The following is an 18,312-nucleotide window of genomic DNA, read 5'->3' on the forward strand; positions in this document are numbered from 1 at the left end:
CTTGTAAATATAGTAGAGGGATAGGAAGGGAGAGAAGGTGTCTGTGTGTGTGTGTGTGTGTGTGTGTGTGTGTACGTGTGTGTGTGTGTGTGTGTGTGTGTGTGTGTACACGCTCCACACTGGATAAGGGTGGGTAGGGGGTTAAGGGAGATAAAGTGGGGCTCTCTGTGGGATTATGGAGCATGGTATGAAGGAGCGGCAAAGAGGGAACATTTATTTTCTGCGTGCGACATACTGTGCCGTATACAGGTTTTACGTATGTCCCGTCAATATGGGCATTTTACAAATGGTATTGAACTATGGGTTGACCGATGTCAACCAATATATCAAAATTTACAAGCAACACAAAGATACTGTAGAATAAAATGCCGATTTTTCAATTAGTCAAAGGGCCTTGTTGGCAATGGGAAACGTACGTTAACACACACAGATAGGTAATGCTCCAGGTGAATGATTAAGTGTAGATTGGCAGAAAAATATGTCACAATTGAAGATTAAAAAAAAACAAAACAGATAAACTTCAAGTATTCCACGCAATAAACTGTCCGTCAGACGCGGTCCGGGTCTCCAGGGGCGAAGTCACCGCACGCGGGTCAGTGGATGGGAAGTAGAGCTGCGCCTGCGCAGTGCACCGCCGCAGATTCCGCTCCCTTCCTGGCGTTCGACGGTGCCTCGCTGTAATTGGCTGAGCCGACCCGTCTCGCGGAACGGGTGGAGCGCCACTCGTCGGGAACTTAATCCCCGGAGGTGGGTGGAGGTAGGTGGGTGGAGGTGGGTGGGACGCGTTCGTGTGGCGCCTGTGACACGCAGTCCCCCCCCCCCCCTAAGGGCCGAATGGACTCGTGAAAAACAAGGCGTTTCGAGCCCCGCGCTACGACTGAAAATGGCAACCGCGTTGACAACGAAGGGCAGAAGTGTTCGAGTGAGTTCGCAGCAGCGGCTCGGAGTTTCGGTCGCTTCGTTTTGAGTCCACGGAGCACGGAGCGCCGGCTGGATGGGGAGGAATTAAGGCCGTTTGGGAGTTATTTCAGTGCGTGGAATTGCTCTTCTGGACGCGAAGTGGCTTCAAAACACCCACTGGACGCAGCTGAAGAGGTATTTAGGGTAAGTCCGTGCTCAGAACAAAAACGGATGCGATAAGGAACGGGTTAGGTTGGGTAACACTGCATTTAGTAAACAATTCATCATCATCATCATCATTCTGAATAATAATAATAATAATAATATCTCCTTTATTCCAGAGGTAATTCTTTGTCAGTTTAGTTAGACTTTTATTTCAGGGCTTTCGTTTAAAGCTCATTGGGAGTGGAAAAATAATTGCCTTACAACCTAAAAGTAGGTTTTGTTTTTGGTAGTTGCAAAATGTCAATTTGAGGTTTGTGTGGGTGTTATCAGATTTCCTTTAATTTCCTTTATTGCCAGGTTAATGTTTGATTTTTTTTTAATCTCACCCCTATTTGTGTGCCAGTATCTTCTTGCGTCTTTATTGTCCCCGAGGGGCAATTTGATCGTCAACACAACCAATACAGATCATAAAATGGATAAATATGACATACATTCATATAACATACAGTTGATCATCATAATGAAATTGCAATGAGTCCATCAGTCCTTTTGTTAGGTGTGTGTGCGCAATATAATCTAGGCCTATGGCTGGTTTGAAAAGCCAACAGCCGAGGGAACAAATGATCTCAGATATGTTTGATTTGGCCCTTCTAGGGAATGTACCTCCTCCCTGATGGCAACTCTTGGAACTGCATGAAGAGGGTTCTAAGGCTCTTCCACAATGGCCTTGGCCCTCCAAGTGGCTCTAACTTGATAAAACATGGCCAAGATCATTCTAGTTAGTGCCAATGGTCTTTTGGCAAAGTTTAACAATCTTCCCAGCCTATTTCTGCTAACCATGCTGAGGTTGCCAACGGTGAATAGAACATCTTCAAGAGCAACTTGTCAATGTTAAAACCCCTCAACTTTCTCAAGCAAAACAGCCTCCGACTGGCCTTTTTGCAGATGGATTCAGTTTTGGCATCAAAAGTAATTTTGTCATCCAGGATGGTGCCCGAGTACCTATATTGGCTTACTGTCTCCACAGCTATGCCATTGATGAAAGTCGGTTCCGTGACAGAAGGGTTTCGGCGAAAGTCAATAAACATCTCTTTTGTCTTGGAGACATTGAGTTGCAAGTAAGAGTCATTGCACCATTTGATGAGGCAATAATCAATAAACACTTTTGGTGATGGAAGCTTGGCCGACAGAACGACCACAAATTCTTTCCATGACATGGGAACTTTATTCCGTGATAAAGAGAGAGCTGGAAAATCAATGTGAAAATGCCACGCAAGGACACAGCACAGTTTTTAAGCGGTCGGCTGCTGATGCAGTCAGGCTGGCTGTGGCAGTTCCACCTGCCGCACGCCACCTGAGTGGTGTTTTCAGGGCCCTCTGACACAGAGACACAGGCAGGGATGTTACAAAAGCACCAGTTTATTGTAGAGAGTGGGCAATATGTAACAAGCCGGGAGCAGATGACACGTCGTGACGGGGGCTCTACCGTGTGGGCATTTGCTCGTTGACGGCCAACAGGCGTACAGCCACATCACACCTGAGACTCAGGCATATCAACCAGTTAACCTGCCACTCCTTGTATTTGTCACGCTGAGAACCCCAAAATAAGCAAAGTTTTTTTTTCAATACGCATATTTCCTCACCTGTGCTTGCTTGGTTTCATTAATTTCATCAATCTCAATCTGGCCACCCTCTGAAGAAACTAGAATATCTCAGGTAAAACTGGTTCGACTCCTCTGCCAGGACGGACGGAGTCAGACTCATCAGGGTTAAACACCCCTTTTTTGTTGTCCAATGTCATTGTCCTCCTGGCAATAATCATTTCTTCACAGAAGGTAATATACTGTAGCTCGATACAGTGACAGTCAGTTCATCTAAGTCAGTACATTAATCTTTAAAAACATCCCAGTTGGTACTGTGAAAACAGCCATTCAGTTCATGAATTGCGCCCTCTGTCCACTCAGCACCCTCTTTGTGCCCAGCTTCCCCTCTCTTGAGGGCCGATTGATAGACTGGGGCTTGAAGGAGGCAGTTGTGGTCAGATGAGCCTAGTGGTGCCATTGCATAACATTTAACAGCTGTCTTTACGGTGCTATAGTACAAGTCCGTCCCGTCTCGACTACTGCAACGCTCTCTTAACAGGCTTGCCGGCCTGTGCGGTGAAGCCACTGCAGATGATACAGAATGCGGCGGCGGGACTGGTGTTCAACCAGCCACAGAGGGCACATGTCACTCCGCTGCTCATCGAGCTCCACTGGTTACCTGTAGCCACTCGCATCAAGTTCAAGTCTCTTATGCTGGCCTACAGAGTGATTGCTGGGAATGCTCCCACCTACTTAAATGCTCTTGTAAGAGCACATGTTGCCCCCCGGATGCTGCGCTCGTCAAATGAGCGTCGCCTGGCTCTGCCGGTTGACAACCATGGCAATCCAGGTTATTCTCATTTGTAGTTCCACGTTGGTGGAACGAGCTGCCAAAAATGACCAGAGCAGGGGCCTCCCTCTCTGTCTTTAAGAAGCACTTGAAGACCCAGCTCTTCAGTGAGTACCTCCTGTCCTAATCTACAATTACTTAGCACTACCTAGCAGTATTTATTGTTACACTAATGTCTCTGTCGCAATGTAGCTTGAATGTTATTCTCCCTTGTAAGTCGCTTTGGATAAAAGCGTCTGCTAAATGTAATGTAAATGTAATGTAAATGTCCCAAAAATGTATCATATGTTTTTGGTTAGCTTACACACTGGTAGAAATGACAAAGGGGCTTCTTAAGACTACACGTGATAAAAACAGCCGAGTATTGAATGTGGGGCATTGAGGGAAATGCTTCTTTTACATGTAGTAAAATTTGCCAGAATAATACAATCCAAAACGTATAGGCGCCTGGCTGTTTGTACTGTAAATCTTTGTTTGTTGTTGTTTTCTTCTTCTGGTCAATATGGTAATCCGTGTTGGCCGTCACCCATACCATTTCTTATAATATTATGGACCCCACACAACCAGTTGTGTTGTGTGGGGTCCCACCCACTCCCTCTCTCCCATCTGTTGTTTTATAATTCCTCTTTGTTTGTGGTAGGTTATTAATGTTTGTAGTAGGTCATTAATGTGTGTGTCTGTCTGTCTGTCTGTCTGTCTGTCTGGGTTTTTACCAGGTTCTTGAGGTGTTTGGAGTGGGTGAATTTCATCCTCAGAAATTCAAGTACTGGATTAAAATTAGCCTTTTTGTGCCGAAGTGCTTGAAAAGTCCTTGAAAGATTTTGAGTATCGCTTCTACCACACAGGTGATGCCAGGGAAATGTCATTTAATCCAGCATGGTTGAAAATAGACACTTAATGTGTATATAATATATGGAGGATTATATTTTATCTTGATATCCTCAAACCCAAAGTCTTTGGCATTTTAGGTCTCTGTCTATGCCGTACTTTTTATTTTTTCCGAATTACCTTTCGTGCTAGGGTCACACCGCCAGCGACGGGGCTGCAGCGTGAAGCCATGCAGCCCTCGTCTCGTCGCCATGTGGTCACAGCGCCGGCGATGAGGCTTCTCTGCGCATGGTGTTTGTGGGCGTGTCCACTCAAAATCGACACGCTGTTGTGTGGGCGCCAAACATTTCAAACCTCTCCATTTTCATATTTAATACAAATTATATAGCTAGATGGTGCTGTGTCTGCTTATTTATTTTATATGTATTCTTATTTTATATATTATTCCCTAGAAATATATAATTGTCCTTGTTGGAGAAACAAAAAATGACATGTTCCTTATTTTATTGATAGTATAAGGGTTGTTTTTCATTGGAAAAAAAAAAAAAAAAAGCCTAATCATGAACAAATACGCACTGGTCTGCGAGTCTTATTTTCCAGGGCTCAGCAGCATTGAAACCTGCTCAACTTTCCTTGTATCGCCGTGAAGCTGTCAGCTCGTCGTTGCTCCGCCCCCTGCAGCTGGATGAAGCCGAGCTGCGTTTGAAATGCATTGTAGCTTGTCGCTATGCAGCGCCCTGTCGCTGGTGGTGTGACCGTATCATCGGTCGCATGCCCGTTGGCCTGCTTTTGTTATTTTCCACATTTGTGTATGTAACCCTTTTTGATATGAAATAAAATACCTTTTTCTTGTCCTCCATTTGGGGGAAAGAAAAAGGCTGTAAACCTACTTTTGAGATGAACTTTTCAACAGACGGACACACTTTGAACACTTTGTTGCAGATGTGGCGGATTCTGAGGAGAGACATACCCCTCTCGGGCAGGCTGGGCGACGGCTCCCTGCTCGCCGCAGCACCCGCACCGCAGCCCACGGTGGCGCCGACAGGGCCCAACATCTCCTGGCTCCCAGAGGCGCCGCTGCTGGCCCCGGACCGGCCCATCTTCCTCATGACCCCGGCGGCACAGGCGGTCTCCGGTTTCTTCGTCTGGACCGCGCTCATCCTCACCTGCCACCAGGTACAGAACTAGCCTCTGAGAAGGTTTTTTTTTTTTTTTTTTTTTTTTTTTGTAATTAATACATAAAGATACGGCTGTGAGATTTGGCCAAATGTTAATATAGTAAAAATTAAAAAAAACACATAGCAAAGCTTATTTTTGATGTGGCACAGCATGGGGAGGTGCTTGTCAAGGCTCTCAAATTCACAGTGGAGGAAAAAATTTGCGACTTGTATCAAATTACGACTTATTTGCAAATTGAAGATGTAAACTTTAATTCACTGAAACCTTGAACTAAAACACAACACAATTTGATGTTTAGCAACAAAACATGCCCGTTTTCCATCAGCACAGCAAAAAGTGGTTTCCAATAAAAAGTTGTAAACAAAGGACAGTGGTTTTTTTTCTCCTCCGTCTTAGGCTCTGTGTGCTCTGGGAGTAATTTGTGTACGTTTCATCTACCAAGTCCATCAGCGCTAACTGGCTATCCTCCCCCTGTTGTAGAACTCTAGCAAGCAACTCAGGACTCCAGGACACATTTGCCTCAAAATTGTGGGGAGTCCTGAGTTTTGTTTGCTCTCTACTTTGGCCCATGCAAGTGTTTCCCAATTGAGCCATTCTCAGCGGCCACTGTAGGCAGACGTAAAATCTATTATTAAGAAGGAAGCATGAGGGAGTGGTCAAAGTCGGCATTTTCTTACAGACAGACAGAGACAGAGGGATAAAGAGACAGGAGATGTATTTGTATGTTTCTCTTAAATGGAAAAACTTGGGCAACGGAAAACACACACAAATACGCACTTGCTTAGTGACACTGGATCAGGTGTTGCTTGGCAACTTGGGCCATGTTTGTGTTCAGGAGAGTGAAGGCACACAGATAACAGAGAGCGGGTGAAGGAAGGGAAAGATGGATGGTCGATCTGATGTCCCTGAAATACAAAAAAAAAAAAAAACCCTTCCCTGCATTCCTATTCCATGATCCCTAACTGTGTAAGAGAGAACACACAGCAGGGGCCATTGTATCCTTGTTTACTTGGGATACCTGAGAATGTAAAAACAGCCCTTGATCAGAGCGGGTCCTTTATCTGTTTATCTGCCCTCACACACAGACATACCTTTTTTAATTTTGACTCATTTCCGACCTGCCGTATTAACGCATTTTGTGCTGTCCGTCTGTCTGTCTGTCATTTAGATTTGACTATTTGTTATTTTTTGTTATTTGTTTTTACACTTTTTTTTCTATTTTACCATATTATTCTTTTTATTCTCCCTTTTTTTTCCAGACAGTTCAGCCTTTTTTTTACTAATTGTCTGTAGTGAAACTCACCAGAACAAATTCCTTGAATATGTAAATGAACCTGGTGAATAAAAAAATGTATTTCCGATTGTTTCTGTCTTTAATCTCTCCCTTCTGTCCATTTTGTCACCCCTTTCTTCCGCTCGATCTCTCTTTCCCATTTGTTTCCCACATTCATCCGTCCTGTCCCAGATCTACATGCACCTCCGCTTCTACCGATCCCCCAACGAGCAGCGGCACATCGTGCGCATCCTCTTCATCGTCCCCATCTACGCCTTTGACTCCTGGCTTAGCCTCCTCTTCTTCACTAACGACCAGTACTACGTTTACTTTGACACCGTCAGGGACTGCTACGAGGGTAAGGTTGACGTGCACACATGCACACCATTTTAATTTCCTTCTCACTTTGGGTTTGATCAGGGGTTCCCCATGTTGGGGTCGCGGCCCCACATGGCGTCACCAGATATGTGCAACGCGGGGCCACAGGAACAACTAATATATTGATATGTGATTGAGATATTTTTAATAAAAAAAGAAAAAACCAAAAAAGTTCAAGTAGGTTTGAATATTATTTCTACATAATCAAATTTGAGCTGGCTTCATGCTCTCTGATGTCATAAAACTGCCAACGTATCCGGCTTTGACCAGTTATGTCACTTTTGAAAGTACAGAAGAAATATTATTATTATTATTTAACCTCAATCTTAGAGGCCAAAAGTGAAATATAACAAAGAAAAAACTGCTATTTTTATAAGACTACTTCTGAATACACTTCCTGTGTCAGCTGGTTGACAATGTTTTAGGACTTGTGTGTGTCATTCTGCCGTCTTGAACAGATGGCTCTTCTCCGCTTTTCACTCTCCCTTCCCTTTCCCCGCTCACGTCCTCGGTCAGATTTTTCAAGCCAGCACAACCTGTTGCGTGGCAACCGCGCTCATCGCGCTCTCCCGAATACACCAGACGTGCGCGCCCACACAATGGCTCGCTCCCTCCCGACCAAACTCATTCAAGTTTCCTGTTCAGCCAAGCGTAGGCCCTAAAACTGCATCACCGTGGCGACGACCAACGCTCAAGCGGGGTCCCATAGGGGGGAGAGGGAGAGAGAGATCTCGCTAACCAGTCGATCGATCGATCCTGGACTGAGCACAGCATCTCCCTATACACTCCTGAAAGTGTCCAATTTGCCGGTCAGTTTGTAAAACTCAAACTCCACCCTGAGGCAGGCTGAGAGCAGACCAATCGTCATCTGGGCCGGGTCTACTGACCCCGCACAGCGTTCCTTCTGCTTTTCCAAATGACCAGCTTTGCCACCCCGGAAACGGTGTTTACCAGGACATGGACAGATTTGTTTGACACAGTGTAAACAGGACCGAAAATAAAGATTTTAAAGGAGAAGCTCTCCTCCAGACCCCGGACCCACCGCTCCAGTAGCCCGAACAGCCCCCCCAGCCTAGGACACAGAGCAAACAGGTGCTGCAGCGTCTCCCTCTCAGAGCAGACGACGCATCCCGCCCCTGTGCTGGAATCCAGGCGTGCCAGATACTTGTTTGTGGCCACCGCCCCATGCAGAATCCTCCACTGGAGGTCGCCCACCCGCTTGTCGATAGGGGGCTTGTACAGAGAGCGGTAGCAGGGGACGCTCCGGGGCTGAAAAACTGGGTCCACCCCGACAGCCGCACCCCTGCCAGAGAGCATATGTGTGCCACCTTGACGGAGGTATAGTAGGCGGCTTTCTTGCCTACTGCCTCAACCCCCCCCCAGCTTGGGAGGGGCAAAGGTCAGGGGGATGTCCCGCTCCTCCTCCCACTGCACAGCCGAAGAGACCATCAGCAAAGGACACACAACCTCGCCCTCACCATCCCATTGGTCAGTCAGAGCACGGCTGTCAGTAAAAGCCCTATAGGCCACTGGCAGTGAGGCACAGTCTTCATCCACCAACCTGTGCACCAGTCTGGAGGACCTGATGCCAGTTGTTTTCATGAGCTGCTCCGCGGACGCCTTCAGCAGATGACCCAGCTTGACGCACCCAGCCTTGTGCAAGCTGGAGCGCAGGCTGGAGGAGGAAAAGAGGCCGGAGTCCAGCAGTGGGTTCCCAAACAAAGGCTCCCTTTAAAAACCTGCCATTACTGCAGCACTGACTAGTAGAAAGGAGTCAGCCCTGTCAAGTCCATCCCCTCGGTCCGCAGCAGAAGCTGCTTGTGATAAGAGAGGCGCCCCGCCCGCCTCATCAGCACTTTCGCTGTGTCCAGCCAACGCAGTCCACAACCGTACAACAGCCTCTGCGCCGTTTGCATGCGGAACGCCTTGACCTTGGATGCAATGTCAATGAGGCCCTGACCCCCCTCCTGCACCGGCAGATAGAGGGCTGCAGCTCTAATCCAGTGCTGACCGGACCAGAAGAAGTTGACGATAACCCGCTGGATCTCTTCTAGTGCATCTGGTATTGCTCCGAGCCCAAAAACACCCCCAAAACCTTCATTCCTCTCGTTCCCCACCTCAGGCCCCCTGGTAGCTCAGGAGGCGTCCCCCCCCCCACCTCCCCACCTGCAAGGCCTTGCTCTTCTCCCAGTTTACCATAGCAAACGAGGCCGTCTGATACATCCCCAAGCAAGCCACCAACCCCTGGACGTCATCCTGGTCGGTGACGAAAACATTGACATTGTCCGCATAAGCGGCGACGACCAGCGGCGGCCCCTGTGGCAGCCCTAGTAGGGAGAGCCCACTCAGCCTGTTCCCTAAAGCGTGCAGAAGAGGTTCTATAGCAAGGGAGTAGAGCTGGCCAGAGATGGGGCAGCTCTGCCTTATCCCTCTCTCTACAGGGAGTGGACAGCTCAACCCTCCGCCCACCTTGATCAGGCAGGATGCTCCCCTGTAGAGGAGCTGCACATAGTTAAGAAACCCTTCTCCGAACCCAAATGCCTTCAAGGTCGAAAACAGAAAACCGTGGTCCACTCGGTCGAAAGCCTTCTTCTGGTCAAGGGATAAGACACCAACATCGTTGTTATTGAAATTACATGGGTCAAACAAATCTCTCATTAAAAACAAATTGTCCTTAATGGATCGGCCCGGCACTCAGAAAGACTGGTCCATGGAAATCAACAGCCCTAAAACTCCCTTCAGCCTATTGGCCAGGACTTTCGAGAAGAGTTTGCAATCCGTGCAAACCAGTGCAACGGGTCGGGAAGAATCATTTGGATTCAGTGGATGGTTCAGAACTGACTGTTCGGGGACCTTGTGGTTTTGATTCCAGCATGGCTCTCTCGCTTTTTTTATTTTAATTTTATTTTTTTATTTTTATTTTTTCCCCCATACGGTGTGCAATACAATAAAACAGAAACGTACAAAAATGCACAGGCATAACGTTTGAATAACGTATTATAAATAAAGGGAATCATAAATATATATATTTTTTTAATATATTGCTCAGGGGAGCAACTGCAAAGTTGTGGGTGGTCGGCGTCAGCTGTTCCTGGCCACCACGTCACACAAAGCTGGTCACATGACCTTCGGGCTCTGTTTTCCTTTGTTGTTGGCTGGATGGCTGTATCGTGACACCATAGTTATTGTGGGGAAATGTCGTGTCAAAGTCTAGTCCGCTTGTAAGTGTTTTCACTTCATCCTTCCCTGTTCTGGCAGCAGAGCGATTGCTAAAGCCGCCAAAATCACAGGCTTCAACCACCCATCTGTGGACTGCGCACAATGTACTGAATCATAAAGGAGCCCTCTAATCTAGCGAGGCACCTCTTCCAACGACCGCCTTCCTTGGGGAGAACAGACCACTGCTTCTTTCCTCTAAGCCATGCTCCCACTGAACCCTCCTGTGTAAACATACCTCATAACTCTAAACTCCGACCTCCCCTCTCACACCCACAACACCGGACTGATGTCACAGAAGCCACTTTAGACCTTGGCTTACTCACATTGCTCAACATCCCGGTCCAGAATCGGTGCCGTTGCTAATTAAGTCAACAGCTGCCTTTTCTTTCTTTCTTTTTTTTTTTAAGTGATGTTGCTAACATTACCATCTAACCAGCTGTTTTCTGCTCTTTCTCCTCAGCTTTTGTCATTTACAACTTCCTGAGTCTGTGCTACGAGTACCTGGGTGGAGAGAGCGCCATCATGGCCGAGATCCGGGGAAAACCGATCGAGTAAGTGCCCGATATCCCTGCTCTGGTTTGAAAATGTCAAAAATGATATACAAACTAAAACATTCTATTTATAAAAATATTTGTAAAATATTATTCATATATATATATATAATTATAATGTGTGTGTGTGACAACAGAGTTACAACAAAGCCTGAAACAACTGAGCAATAGGTCGTTCATTCCCCTCCAGTTTTTAAGAATACCTTTACTGTTGTTTTGTACATCTCTCACAGATAAACCAAATATATAATGTGATTCATAACATTTTGCTGCTAATCTTCAATCTAAACAAACGGTACTCAACTCATCTAGGGTCAGGATCCGCTTTTGGTTTTTAGTCATTAGGTCACAGACCCAATATAATTTAATCTTGGGACCATTGGAATTTATTCCATAAAACAAATTTATGCATTAAGCCACGATGAATTGGTGCACTGTTAAAATCAGTGTGATTAGCTTTAACGTGGAAAACTTGAGTGAGGGGAAATTGCGGTGTGACAGCTGTATGATGGTGTGGGATGTTGGTGATGCAAGGTCACACAGATCAAACGCCGCAGTCATAAATGTTGTTTCAAAATAAAAGTATGGCATCAGAAATCCGATACAATGAAGAAAATGTAGATTTTTGAGTAAGTGGACATATAGAGCCCCACTAGATCCACTAGAAAAAGAGAGGCTGTTTTGAATCAGGATCCACCACTTGAGAACCACTAAACTAAAGCGTAGCCGCTTCTCCAGGTCCAGCTGTGTGTACGGTACATGCTGTCTCTGGGGGAAAGCCTACTCCATAGGCTTCCTGAGGTTCTGCAAACAGGCCACGCTGCAGTTCTGCGTGGTCAAACCGCTCATGGCCATCATCACCGTCGTCCTTCAGGCTTACGGCAAATACAAAGACGGAGACTTCAAGTAAGTGGCAGGACTCGCTTTGAAAAATTTACAAAAACAATGTATTGAACAACTTCGGAAATGAGGTTGGTCAGGACCAGTACGCATGTTATATAAATCGAACACAGGTGTAAAATGATTTTTATTTTTTTTTATGTTTCTCCTTGGACTGTATTTAATCTGCAAGTTGAGTTCAAATTCTCAACTTGCCAAGACAATCTTTATTAATCGTCAAGAACTGCTTACAATCACTCAGATCATTGGATGACCTGTGGACTGTCAAGAGCACAGGATCCACCTTCACTTTATGGCCCCTTCAGAGGAAAATCTTACCTTGTTTTGATCAACTAACCAACTAATCGTCATGGCCTCTCAAAGAGGGTTATAATTATCAAAACATGGAAACAAACAATGTACTTTATAATACATAAATTGAAACAAATTAGGTCTCTTCCTGTAACTACTATTGCATTAAAGGACAAGAAAAAAAGTGTGTGTGTGTGTGTGTGTGTGTGTGTGTGTGTGTGTGTGTGTGTGTGTGTGTGTGTGTGTGTGTGTGTGTGTGTGTGTGTGTGTGTGTGTGTGTGTGTGTGTGTCCCAATTAGTTCTGGTGTATGAGGTGATAAACGTATGATAGTGCCTCCGAGCAGCAGAAAGGTTCCGCAGCCGTACACACCCCACGACCGCAAGAACATTCCGAGTGCAAAGCACTGCAGCCACAGAGGAAACCCAGAGCCCACCGAGCAAGGGCCACTCACTCTCCTGAGATGTGCAAATTACCTTGTGTTTCCATTTTGTAAACTACTCATCTGATGTAAATTCAGCTTACGGTTTGTGGAAGTTTTGCCTACCACACGGCACCCAAGTGGCGTTTTCAGGGACCTGCACAGAGACGCAGATGATGGGGTTGTAGACACACAATTTATTGTAGAGAGTGGGTTACTTGGAATAAGCCCAGGAGCAGATGGACATGGGCTCCTCTCTCCTGAGTGTGTGTGGGGATGGGGGTTTTACCTCTTGCTTCTGAGACCAACCAATGAGCAACAGCTATGCCGCCACACTGATCCTGGGTCCCTAATAACCTAGACCCTTGACAGGTGTGGCTGCTCAAACCGCACCAGCCCCACACCACACTGCATTTCTGACTTTACAATTTAAGGAAAGCCAGTTTAGCCATGATTTACTTGTCGAAAAACATCACCAACATAATTCTCTCTCTCTCTGTCTTTCTCTCTCGCCCTTCATTGGACCACAGTGTGGCTGGCGGCTACCTGTATGTGACCATCATATACAACATCTCTGTCAGCCTCTCCCTCTACGCACTGTTCCTCTTCTACTTCGCCACCAGGGATCTGCTCTGCCCATACAGCCCCATGCTCAAGTTTTTCATGGTCAAGTCAGTCATCTTTCTCTCCTTCTGGCAGGGTGAGAGAACACACACACAAAAGATTACTCATGTTCATGCCATTTCTGATGAATCGTCTTAATAACCCCCCTATAAGTCATTTTTGTTTTACTGTTATATCTTTGCTAATCAAAGCTAACTGTGGTTGTCTTAGTCACAGGAAAAAAAATGAATTATTCTTAATGAACTTGTGATTCGTTATAATCACCCATGTCATTATTTATACATGTTATTGATAGTTAATTTTATTGAACTAATTTGCTCATATGGTATCTTATGGTACAGTTTAAGTTTTGTGCTATTTTGTTTTCTAGTTTATTGTTCAATTTTTTTTGGTTCTAATCATTATTTATTGTTTATTATGAAGTAAATTATTTATTATATAATTATAATGTGATTTATATTATAAATGAGATATTGCCAGATTTCCATTGTTTATTCCCATTGTTCCATTGTTAATTTTAAGGTGTATTGTTAGGTTTATTATAGGTTTACTGTATATTTCCAATTTTTGTATCTTTTAGTTAATTTTTAGGTTTGTTGCATATCGCCTGTGACACTGCAATTTCCCTCTGAGGATGAATAGTAGTATCTATATATCAGCATCTAAGTATCCATCCATCCATTATTTTTTTTGCTCAGGCTTGCTGCTGGCCATCCTGGAGAAAGGCGGGGCCATCCCGCTGATTAACTCCGACGAGGTGTCAGTCGGTGAGGGCACGGTTGCCGCCGGTTACCAGAACTTCATCATTTGCATCGAGATGTTCTTTGCCGCCGTGGGCCTGCGTCATGCCTTCACGTACAAAGTCTACATGGACAAGGGACTGGATTCCCAAGGTAAGGAGGGAGAAAATTATCTCAATGACCTGTGGTTTTTGACTACCTTTGAAATCTTGTTACATTTAGTTTTCTTTATTTTTTTGTTGCTGTATTTTCTTAAGCCGTCGCTCACCTTTTCCTACTCTAATTCTCACTTGACTAGTCACGCTTATTCGACTTTTTCACCCTCTTTTTCGATTATTTCTTCTTCTTTCTGTGATCCACCTTCGTGTCAGTAATGACATTTTTTTTTTTTTTATATATATGCAACACTGGATCCCTCTGTTTTTCTTTCCTTCTTTCCTTCTCTTCCCCCGTGCTGCACTATAAAGGACCCATTCCTACATACGGACAGTTTGGTACGTCAAACAAATCGAATCACTTCTCCTATCTTTTGGGGTGAATTTTGCTGGAAATTCTTTCCATTTAGAGTCCTGTATTGCTGTACATATAGATCCAAAAAAAATAACAAGCATAAAACATCATTATTCAAATAACATGCAAGCAGGCTTATATTAGAGGCAGGCTTTTACATCTAATTTCCTCTGTTTGATAAGTATATTTGATCATATTTTAGTAGTAGTATGAGTTTTTAAATCAAACTTCCATCTGGATCCCGTGCCATGCGATCATGTGTATGGTGGGTGGGGAGAGAGAGCTAGTAGCTTCCCTAAAAGTCACACTTTTGGTGGTAGCTGTCGGGGGAAGTACACTTTTCTGGTGTGGTGTGGTGTGGTGTGGTGTGGTGTGTGTGTGTGTGTGTGTGTGTGTGTGTGTGTGTGTGTGTGTGTGTGTGTGTGTGTGTGTGTGTGTGTGTGTGTGTGTGTGTGTGTGTGTGTGTGTGTGTGTGTGTGTGTGTGTGTCAGTGGTTTTAATGTTGTGGCAGATTTGTGTGTGTATACAGTATATAAACCATTTCATATTTTCTGCTTGATATTTTAACAATTCACACCCCTCCAACTGTAACCTCGCCCTCTCCACCCGCCACACACACACACCTCATCCCCTTCCTGTGGCCTCTGCATCATTCGCACACCACCGCCCTTCTCTCTCAACCCGCTCTTCCTCCCCTGTCCGTCCTTTCTGGAGAAGCGCTCTGTATCTCTAATATAGTCCCCCACCATTTCAGGCCGCTTGGCCCCGATGAAGAGCATCTCCAGCAGCCTGAAGGAGACCATGAACCCTGGGGACATGGTCCAGGATGCCATCCACAACTTCTCACCGGCCTACCAGCAGTACACACAGCAGTCCACGCTGGAGCAGGGCGCGCCCCCGCCCGTGTCCCGCGCCCACGCCGCCACTGGCCCACGCAGTGACACAGAGAAGACTCTGCTGCTCAGCTCAGACGATGAGTTCTAGACACCAGGCGATCGATCACTGCACATCTACACTCTGCCAACGGCCATGCCTACAGCCTCAACTTAGTCTGGACTGTTTGGCGGAGGCTTCACTTCCTTTCTGATCCGCGCTGCGTGATGAGCCGAAGGACTTTTTGTTTTTGCTCAGCTGCGGCTTTGGGAAAAAATTGAAATGTAAAATAATTTGTAGACATCCCCCCGCCATTGAATTTTAGTATATTTATTTCTTTATTCATAGAGGGCGACTGGTGGAGCAACAGCTTTCAATTACAAATGGATTTAAAGGGAAGGGTCAAAAAAGTCAGATCTCATTGATTATCAATGGGACCGACGGAGCTTAAATCTATAACTTCATGTTTGTGAGTAATAGGGACGTAATAAGTCAAGCTCTTGGACACTGACTAGACCTAGTGGACGACTGCCACCAGCTCACGGGGATTATATATGACTGTAAAGGGGCAGGGGTGGGGGGCAGTGCTATTCCTATACTTAGGGATTAGGGCTCATGCTTGCTGGCGATGGGTGAAATGTAGGTTAACTGCAGCTCTCGCTACACCACCAATAGTCCTTTTTTGTGTGTTACTATTAAATTTCTTGGTCAAACATATTTGGTTGTAAAATGGGTGCTGCAGCTCTCCTTTGGCTGGAGAGAGAAAAAAAAAATCATATCAGAGACTTTGTTAGTACATTTTATTACATGAGCCATTCACGCTCGAGATCTTAAAAATGACATTCACCGAAACTCACCAGGAAGCGTCTGATAACTAAATCTGACCACCAGGGAGCAGTGTCCACACACATACACACACACAGAGAGAAACCCTTATCTGTAAAGCTCAGATCAACCATTATCGCAGGTTATGCCCGAAGCACATGTGACGGAAAAATAATGGTTTGTGGAAGCTCTTCAAGGCCGTCCTCCCTGGCCGGCTGTTGTGTGTTTTTGTCTTTTTCTACTGCCCACGAAATTCTGGTTCTTAAATATACAGAGAATATAGATGCCACTGCCAGTCGACGTTTTTGTCTGGATAGATTTGTTGTTTTTTTACTTTAACTGGGTTGCTTGATGCCGGCAGTGGCGCTTTTATTCACAATGTTGGTCATGAGATGTTCAATTAAGTAAATGTTATCAAGGGATTTACAGATACATTGTTTTGTTTTCATTGGTCTTTAGGTTGGTATTTAAAAAGGTTTGTTTTTTTTCCCATCATGTCCAATTTCAAATATCTAGAATGCAGTGTTCCAGTTTCAGAGGAAAGCCATTCAAAGAACACTTCTGCCCTCCCCCACCCCACCCCGTAAATTTTTCTTATGCACTTTCAAACTCCATATCAACGGAGTTGCACGAGAGACAGGCAGAGAACGCAGGAATCTGTTGTAAATGTCATGTATTAAGTGTGTTCTACAGGAGGGATATTAGTGATGTATGTTTATGTACAAGAAGGGAAAAAAGACTCTTATAACTGGCTTTTTTTCCCCAAATGTTTTTCATCTTTTCTAGTTATTTGCGTATTATAAAGCTGCTCATATTTATTTTGTTTCAAAAAGATTTTTTTGACAAACATTGACAAAATATCTGGAGAAAGAAATAAAGATGTTTAGTTTTGTCCTTGTGGCTCAGTTTATTCATTATGGTTTTTATATTATATATATTATGTATGTGTCAAACTCACATTAGACATTATGCAGTAATGTGGGTTTTTTTCTGTTTGTTTTCTTTTTCACTGTTGAAACACTTTCACAGATATTTAAGAACATGTACATTTATTCACACAAGGGAAAACCTGACTGGAGCATCCTGCAATTTCCTGAAAGGTTCTGATTAAAATTCTGATTGTATGGATACAGGATGATGTGTGTGTATATGTATATATATATATATATATATATATGTATATATATATATATATATATATATATATATATATATATATATATATATATATATGTATATATGTATATATATATATGTATATATATATATGTATATATATATATGTATATATATATATATATATATATATACACACACACACATATACATACACATACACACAACTCACAAAAAGTTAGGGATATTTGGCTTTCAGGTGAAATTTATGGAAAACGTAAAAAGTTCAGGCTACAGTGATATTATATCATGAAAGTAGGGCATTTAAGTAGAAGCATGTAATGGTGATTTCCTCATCTCAAACAATTTATTGAAACAAAAGCCAACAACAGTGGGTTTACCACAACAAAAAATGTCAATGTCTCAATAACTTGTCATGTGCCCTCGAGCATCAATTACAGCTTGACAACGACGTCTCATGCTGTTCACAAGTCGACTTATTGTCTGCTGAGGCCTGGCCCCCCACTCTTCTTGAAGGGCGGCCCTCAGGTCATTGAGGTTCTGGGGTACAAAGTTACGAGCCTCTACACGGTGACTCAGCTGATCCCATAGGTTTTCTATGGGATTCAGGTCTGGAGAAAGTCCAGGCCACTCCATTTGAGGTACCCCAGTCTCCAGCAGCCCATCCCCAATGATGGGACCTCGATGAGCTGGAGCACTGTCCTCCATGAAGATGAAATTAGACCTGTGTTGTTCATGCAGGGGCACAATGACTGGATTAATGATGTTATTCAGGTAGTATTGGCTTGTCACTGTACCATTCACAAAGTGTAGGGCAGTTCTGTATTGACTAGACACACCTGCCCACACTGTAACACCACCACCACCAAAGGCTCGTCTGGTGACAACAGTGGCTGATGCATAGCGCTCTCCTTGACGTCTCCAACATCGTTGGCGGTCATCATTTCTGCTCAATGTGAATCAACTTTCATCAAAGAACAGCACTGAGGCCCACTGGTGCCTTGTCCGGCGTAGATGCTCCCTGGCCCATGCAAGACGATGATGCCTGTGCCTGGTGGTGTGGTCAG

The 18,312-nt window shown here is 44.7% G+C and overlaps 1 protein-coding gene across 2 annotated transcripts; it reads left to right on the forward strand.

The window, feature by feature from the left end:
- Window positions 1–818: 818 nt before the first annotated feature.
- On the forward strand, window positions 819–17,002 carry tmem184ba (transmembrane protein 184ba). Of its 2 annotated transcripts, XM_080021191.1 has the most exons (9): window positions 819–1,104; window positions 5,269–5,502; window positions 6,971–7,136; window positions 10,836–10,926; window positions 11,665–11,832; window positions 13,067–13,236; window positions 13,859–14,053; window positions 14,368–14,394; window positions 15,165–17,002. In XM_080021191.1, exons 2-9 carry the CDS (start codon window positions 5,269–5,271, stop codon window positions 15,392–15,394), a joined length of 1,281 nt encoding a protein of 426 aa, XP_079877317.1. In that variant the 5' UTR covers window positions 819–1,104; the 3' UTR covers window positions 15,395–17,002. The 2 variants fall into 2 exon arrangements, with proteins under 2 accessions (XP_079877317.1, XP_079877318.1); XM_080021192.1 differs by lacking the exon at window positions 14,368–14,394.
- Window positions 17,003–18,312: the final 1,310 nt, after the last annotated feature.

Source organism: Zeus faber, assembly GCF_960531495.2.
Source record: "Zeus faber genome assembly, chromosome: 20".
NCBI lineage: Eukaryota > Metazoa > Chordata > Actinopteri > Zeiformes > Zeidae > Zeus > Zeus faber.